Source organism: Gopherus evgoodei, unplaced genomic scaffold (assembly GCF_007399415.2).
Source record: "Gopherus evgoodei ecotype Sinaloan lineage unplaced genomic scaffold, rGopEvg1_v1.p scaffold_35_arrow_ctg1, whole genome shotgun sequence".
Taxonomy (NCBI): Eukaryota; Metazoa; Chordata; order Testudines; family Testudinidae; genus Gopherus; species Gopherus evgoodei.
The window spans coordinates 5291862-5299026 of record NW_022060027.1 but is presented as its reverse complement, the minus strand read 5'-3'; the positions used below and the strand labels follow the sequence as shown (position 1 = coordinate 5299026).

The 7165-nt window shown below is 63.2% G+C and overlaps 1 protein-coding gene across 2 annotated transcripts; it reads left to right on the top strand.

The window, feature by feature from the left end:
* The first annotated feature begins 601 nt into the window (after nucleotides 1-601).
* Nucleotides 602-6751, top strand: HRC (histidine rich calcium binding protein). Of its 2 annotated transcripts, none has more exons than XM_030545187.1 (6): nucleotides 602-1371; nucleotides 1752-1825; nucleotides 4939-5007; nucleotides 5709-5763; nucleotides 5858-5894; nucleotides 6263-6751. In XM_030545187.1, the coding sequence occupies exons 1-6, from the start codon at nucleotides 729-731 to the stop codon at nucleotides 6297-6299; spliced, it is 915 nt and encodes a 304-aa protein (XP_030401047.1). In that variant the 5' UTR covers nucleotides 602-728; the 3' UTR covers nucleotides 6300-6751. The 2 variants fall into 2 exon arrangements, with proteins under 2 accessions (XP_030401047.1, XP_030401048.1); XM_030545188.1 differs by having other exon boundaries at nucleotides 603-1371; nucleotides 1764-1825.
* Nucleotides 6752-7165: the final 414 nt, after the last annotated feature.

The window sequence follows — 7165 nt, the reverse complement described above, 5'->3', positions numbered from 1 at the left end:
CATCGCTGCATAGGAGCTTCATAACAGATGAGCTGGGAGCCCGGACTCCTGGGTTCTGCCCTGGCTCAGAAGGGGAGTGGGGTCTAGTGGCTAGAGCAGTTTGAGGGTGGGGAGGGCTGGGAGCCAGGACTCCTGGGTTCTCTCCCTGGCTCTGGGAGGAGAGTGGGGGCTAGTGGTTGGGGGGGATCTGGGAGAGAAGGAGGGGTCTGTCCGCCACAGGTCATGTGTGGGGCGTTCAGAGTCTGGCTGGCCCAGGCCCCTGGCTGGATGCCCGTGGCTGGGAATGTGACACCCGACTTGGCCCCTCGTCCTGCAGCGAGCACCCAGGCCGTGGGCAGCCGGGTATTTATAGACAACCCCCCCCAACCCGATCGCTGTCCTCCTCGGGTCCCATCAGCGCATTCCTGCCCCGAATGCTGCAGCCCCCTTTCTCCCCCTCCATGCCCCAGGTCAGAGAGAGCCGGGGAGAGAACCCAGGCAGCCTGGCTCCCAGCCCTGCCCCCACTACTGGACCCATACCCTGAGCTAGTGACCCAACTGCTGTGGGGGGGCTATTAATAGCCTGTTCGGGGGGAGAAGGGGCATCTTGTATAAGGGCAGCGAAGGGCTGCCAGGGCCGGGCCAGGCCGCCATTGGCTGTGGGGGGAAGCCGGGCAGCTGGGGCCGTCAGTCAGAGGAGCCTGGGGCATCTGCAGCTCCACCGCTGCTCGGCTCTGTCCTGCACCCCCATGGCCCCCCCCACGGCCTGGCTTCTGCTGGGCCTGCTCTGCGCCCTGCAGCCCCCTGCGGTCCATGGCAACCATCGCCACGGTGACGTGGAAACCCCGCAGCAGGCCCAGGGGCAGCCGCATCACCACGACGACCCTGGCCCCGGCGACGGGGAGCCCAAGGGGCAGGCACATCACCACGGCGAGGAGCAGCAGCCCCACAGTTGCCACGGCGACGTGGCACACCCTCAGCAGGCCAAGGGACAGCCGCCTCCTGAGGCCCCTGGCCCTGGCCACTACCATCACCACGGCGATGTAGAGCCCCAGGGGCAGCCCCACTTCCACGGTGACCGCCACTATCACCATGGCGATGAGGAGGAGCAGCCCCATGAGGCAGAAGATGCCCCTGGGCCCCGTCGCCATGACGACGAGGAAGATGATGCCCCTGGGCGCCGTCGCCATGACGCTGAGGAGGATGAGGACGAGGCCCGTTGGCGCCCCCAGCCCGAGGAGGAGGAGGAAGACGATGGCCGCCCTGGGCACAGCGAGGAGGAAGGGGACGAGTCCGAGGAGGAAGGGGACGAGTCCGAGGAGAGGGTCCTGAGGAAGCCCCACGGGGCGGAGGAGAGACGGGGCAGGGCACGCCAGGGGGAGGAAGATGATGGTGAGTGCAGCCCCTGCAACGGGGGGGGGCACAGTAGGGGGCAGGGATCATCCAGGGGCAGCACAGAAGGGCATTGGGAGGGGAAGGAGACACTTTGGGGTTGGGGGGGCATAGTAGGGGGCCCAGGCAGTTGATCACCTCAGAGGTGTGGGCCGCTGGGTGTGGGGGGGTGTTGCCCAGGGTAAGGGAGTCGGGCCCAGGACCTGCCTGGCAGGGCCAATGTGCCACCCCCACAGTTGCTGTGCCTTGGGGAGAAAGAGGAGGAGAGACCCCAGGAGTCCTGGCTCCCAGCCCCCCCCCAACCCACCAGACCCCACTCCCCTCCCCAGTCGGGGGATGGAGCCCAGGGGTCCTGGCAGTAGCTGTGTCTGTCCTTGCAGAGGAAGAGGAAGAGGAGGAGGAGGAGGACAGCTACCAGCCAGGCTCCGTGTGCCAATACTGCGCCTTCTGCAAGGTAACCCCCCCATACCCCTCACTGTGGTTAGAGTGTGTGCGCGGGAGGGGGCTGGGAGCCAGGACTCCTGGGTTCTATCTCTGGCCCTGGGAGGAGAGTGGGGGCTAGTGGTTAGAGCAGAGGGGGCTGGGAGCCAGGACGCCTGGGTTCTAACACTGGCTCTGGGAGGGCAGTGGGTTGTCATGGAGTGTGGGGGAGTCAGGGCCCTGCACCCCTAACTTCCTGCAATTCACCCTGACTCTCTGCCAGCCAGTAACACAGAAGGTTTATTAGCCAACAGGAACACAGTCTAAACAGAGCCTGTGGGTACAGAAATCAGGACCCCTCAGTCAGGTCCCTCTTGGCGGGTGGGGAACCCAGACCCAGGTTCTGGGCCTCTCCCCATCTGGCTCCAAACTACAACCCCTTCCTGCTGCCTCCCCCAGGCCCCTCCAGCCTTGTCCAGTTTCCCAGGCAGAAGCTGTCACCTGGCCACAGTGTCATCCTGCAGTGACATCACCCCCTTATTTCCCATCCTCATCTAGGATTGGTGCAACACCCTGGGGAAACTGAGGCACACCCCATGTTAGCAGAAGACAGTGAACTAGTAAAACGCCCCTGCACCATTCCCAGGTTAATACTCCCTACTCCGGCACATCTCTGCCCCCTTCGAGACTGAACTGAGCGGGGTCACTCTCTGGGACAACGCATCAGCTGTCCCGTTGGCACTCCCCTTCCCATGGACCACCTCCTCTTGTAATCCTGCAGGAGCAGGCCCCACCTCAGGAGCTTGGCGTTGGCTCCCTTCATCAGGTGGAGGCAGGTGAGGGGAGAGTGGTGGGTGTATACGGTGAAGTGTCGCCCAGAGATATGGCTGGAGTTTCTCACGGGCCCGCACCATGGCCAGACATTCCTTCTCAATGGCCGCGGAGTTTTGCTCCCGGGGTAGCAACTTCTTGCTCAAGTACACGATGGGGTGTCTCTCCCTCTTTTCATTAACACCGTCCGCAGCCCCGTGTCTGAGGCGTCGGTGAACGTCGCGGGCTTGTCAAAGTCTGTGGTTAGGAGAACTGGGCCACTGACCAGAGCCTCCCTCAGTGTACGGGGAGCCCTCTGCACTGCTCGGTCCAGACCACCTTGTCTGGCTTCCCCTCCTTGGGTTAAAGTGGGGACACGAATCTTTGCTAGTGCCCCGCCAGCCCGATAAACGCCTGGACCTGCTTTTTGGTTTGGGGAGCGGGCCAGTCTCTGATCACCTCCACCTTGGCTGGTTCCGGCTTTAGACAGCTGCTCCCCACCCGCTGACCCAGGTAAGACACTTCGGCCACCCCCACCTTGCACTTCTCAGCTTTTATGGTCAGCCCGGCCTCTCGGAGTCGGTCCAGCACTCGTTTAACCCGGGACACGTGGTCCTCCCAGGTCTGGCTAAAGACACAGATATCGTCAATATGCGCCACAGCAAAACTCTCCATCCCCCTCAGCAGCTGATCCCCCCGGCGCTGGAAGGCAGCAGGTCCCCATTGAGGGCCAGGAACTCGAGCCCCAGAGGGGTGATGAAGGCCGATTTCAGCCTGGCATCTGCGTCCAGCGGCACTTGCCAGTAGCCCTTGGTAAGATCCATGGTGGTGAGGTACTGAGCACCTCCCAGCTTGTCTAGGAGCTCGTCAGGCCTGGGCATGGGGTAGGCATCAGACACAGTGATGGCATTGAGCTTCCGATAGTCCCCACAGAACCGGATTGACCCATCCTTCTTGGGGACCAGCACCACCGGCGAGGCCCAAGGGCTGGCGGACGGCTGGATCATTCATCCTCCAGCTCCTTCTCCTCATCCGCCGGCTCCTTCCCTTCATCCTCCAGCTCCTTCTCAGCCTCGCCAGCTCCAGCTCCTTCTCAGCCTCGCCAGCTCCAGCTCCTTCCCCTCATCCACCGGCTCTTTTGGTTTTAACTCCCTCTCCCATTCCAGCCACCTCAGCTCCAGCGACGGGGAGCTTGGTCGTGAGGATCCCCTGCTGGCCGCGGGGGTCACGGTGCCCCCGGGGTTCACCTGGCTCCTTCCAGCCCCTCCCCTAGGCATAGGTCGGAGGGGCCCTGGGGTGCCCTTGGGATCAGTCCGACCCCTCCCAGCCGGGACAGACGCCGGTGCCGCCAGGCTGCTTCCCTCCAGGAGCGATCCTCCTCCCCCAGCTCCCCCTTAAGGTGCTGCTGAGACATCTCCCCGCTGGACCCTCGCAGGCCTGGGCGCTCTCAGCTCCCCACGGTTTCCAGGAAGAACCCGACTGTCCCCCCCCTCTCCAGGTCACCCCAGGGTCAAGCCGCCGACTCCTCCACCCCGGAACCGCTCACCGGGGGGACCCTTCTCGCTGGGCACCCACCCCCAGGGTTAAGCCTGGCTCCGCTCAGCCAGCAGCAGGCCTGGTCCTCATCAACCCCCCGTTTTCCTGCTCCCCGGTCACTCACTGCAGGACGCTTGGTCCACGGGGTGCAGCTCTGCCACCAGTTGTCCCGGAGTGTGGGGGAGTCCGGGCCCTGCACCCCTCACTTCCTGCGATGCACCGGGACTCTCAGCCGGCCGGTAACACAGACGGTTTATTAGCCAACAGGAATCAAGTCCAAACCAGAGCTTGTGGGTACAGAGACCAGGACCCCTCAGTCAGGTCCCTCTTGGGGGGGAGCCCAGACCCCAGTTCTGGGCCTCTCCCCATTTCCCCAGCCAGCTCCAAACTGAACCCCCCCTCCAGCCACCTCCCCCAGGCTTCTCCTCCAGCCTTTGTCCGGTTTCCCGGGCAGGTGTCACCTGGCCCCAGTCCCCTGCTGGGCTCAGGTTACGAAGGGAGACCACCAACCTTTCTGTGCTGGCGTCAGGTATCATCCCGCAGTGATGTCACCCCCTTATTTCCCATCCCCACCTAGTACTGGTGCAGCACGCCAGGGAAACTGAGGCACGCCCCATGTTAGCAGAAGACAGTAAACTAGTAAAACTCCCCTGCACCATCATCAGGTTAATACTCCTTATTCTGTCACAGTGGGGTCTAGTGGTTAGAACAGGGGGCTGGGAGCCAGGACTCCTGGGTTCTCTCCCCAGCTCGTGGGGGATGGGTCCTGGCTCTGACCCCACCTCCACTGGTTCATTCCAGCACTGCGGGGAATGTGAGAAGTGCCCATGCAAGGAGGGCGACACCAGTGAGCACTGCGAGTCCTGCCAGGTAGGGGCTGCGAGCTTCCCCCTAGCAGTGCCCCTGGCTGGGGATCCCAGCGCTGCGACCTTCCCTGCAGAAGTGCCCCAGCCAGGAACCCCAGCGCTGCGAGCTTCCCCACAGCAGTGCCCCCAGCCAGGGATGCTAGCACTGCGAGCTTCCCTGCAGCAGTGCCCCTGGCTGGAGAACCCAGTGCTGCGACCTTCCCTGCAGAAGTGCCCCAGCCAGGAACCCCAGCGCTGCAAGCTTCCCCACAGCAGTGCCCCCAGCCAGGGATGCTAGCACTGCGAGCTTCCCTACAGCAGTGCCCCTGGCTGGAGAACCCAGTGCTGCGAGCTTCCCTGGAGCAGTGCCCCCGCCCAGGGCCCCTGGCACTGCAAGCTTCCCCGCAGCAGTGTCCCTGGCTGGAGAACCCAGCGCTGCGAGCTTCCCTGCAGCAGTGTCCCTGGCCCTGGGAACTTCCTTGGAGCAGTACTCCTGGCTGGAGAACCCAGTGCTGCGAGCTCCACCACAGCAGTGCCCCAGGCAGGGATGCCAATGCTGCAAGCTTCCCCAGAGCAGTGCCCCAGTTGAGGAGTGTCACAGGGAGTCCAGTGCTGCAAGCTCCCCCCGAGCAGTGCCCCTGGCCAGGGACCCCAGCTCTGCGAGCTTCCCCACAGCAGTGCCCTGGGAGTAATTAACATCTCTCTCTCCTCCCCCCACACCACCAGTACTGCCAGTTCTGCTACGTGTGCCCCCTCCTCTGTGAGACGGGCTGCCAGCCAGGTGAGTGCCCCCTGCACCCAGCCCTGGGGGGAGGGGATCCTGGGGAGGACATGGGGGGGCGCTCACCTGAACCCTCTGTGCTTCTGTTTTGCAGGGGGCATCATGGACCAGCTCTCTGGGGCCTTGGTCCAGTAAGTGACACCCCCACCCTGGAGCCAGGGTGCCCCCTGCTGGGGGGGGGAGCACAAGCTGCTGGGCTTCAGCTTGGGAAAAGGTCTGGGGTGGGGGTGGGACTTGACCCCAGTTCTGGTGGAGTCACCAGGGGCTGGGGGGGTAACGTTTATCCCTTTGAGGGGGGGTAACATTTATCCCTTTGGGGGGTGGGACCCCAGTTCCAGGGGAAGGGGGTTGAGAGGTCACCAGTTTATCCTTCTGGGGGGTGGGACCCCAGTTCCTGGGGGAGGGGGTAACATTTATCCCTTTGGGGGGTGGGACCCCAGTTCCAGGGGGAGGGGGCTGTGGGGTAACCAGGAGTTTAACCCTTCCCTCTCCTCCCCAGGTCTGTCTCATCCATCTTCGAACATCAGGAGCAGTGAAAGGCTCGGGGGGAGAATAATTTTTTGGGGGGGTGGGGGAAGAACCTGGCTGACCTCTGACCCATAGGGATGAAAGAGGGCCAAAGAGCAGGTGGCCCCCCCAGGGGAGGGGGTACACGAGTCCTGCACCTCTCACTGCGCTGCCACCCCAGTGCCTAGTTACAAGGACAGAGGGGGGGTCGTCCCCTTTAGGTGGGGGGGGGCAGCCCCACTTGGCACCAGGGGGGAGCCATTGAGCTGCAGCGCCCCCCCCCCACGAGGCATCATGCAACTCCCCCCCTTACCTCCTTTGATGCCCCCATCTCATCCCCCCCACGACGCTGCCCTGCTCCCCCCATAAGTGCCCCTCCCCCAGCATGAGCTGCAGGACCCCTCAGCAGCCCCCCTCCATGTTGTACGTTCTGCTCTTTGGTGCTTGTTTCCCTGCGAATAAAATTGGCCCCCTTCTCCCACCTGAGACTTTTTTTGGGGAGGGGGGAAGGAGTCTAGCACCCCCTCCCCCCCCAGGGTAGTTGGGTCTGGGCTCCCCACAGGCAGCCACCTCTGGGGTGGGGCACAGGGCTGGATCTCTTGCATGGGCACACATGTAGCCCCTGCGGGGGGGGGGGGGGGTTGGGGGCCCCCTGCCCGGCGCTGGACAAATGAAGCCTTTTTCATAAACATTTTTCTATTTTTTAAATGTTTTCCAGCCCCCGGAGGAGCAGGGGAGGACCAGCTGTCAGGGTCCCCCCCCCCCAGCATTTTTTTTTTTTTTTACATTTTTTTTGTAAAGTTTTTCCTCCGTTTTTTCCCCTCATGCAAAACCCCCCTGCCCCCCCACAAATAAAAACAGGGCCCCAAAAATAACCTTAAATTAACCTGGGGGG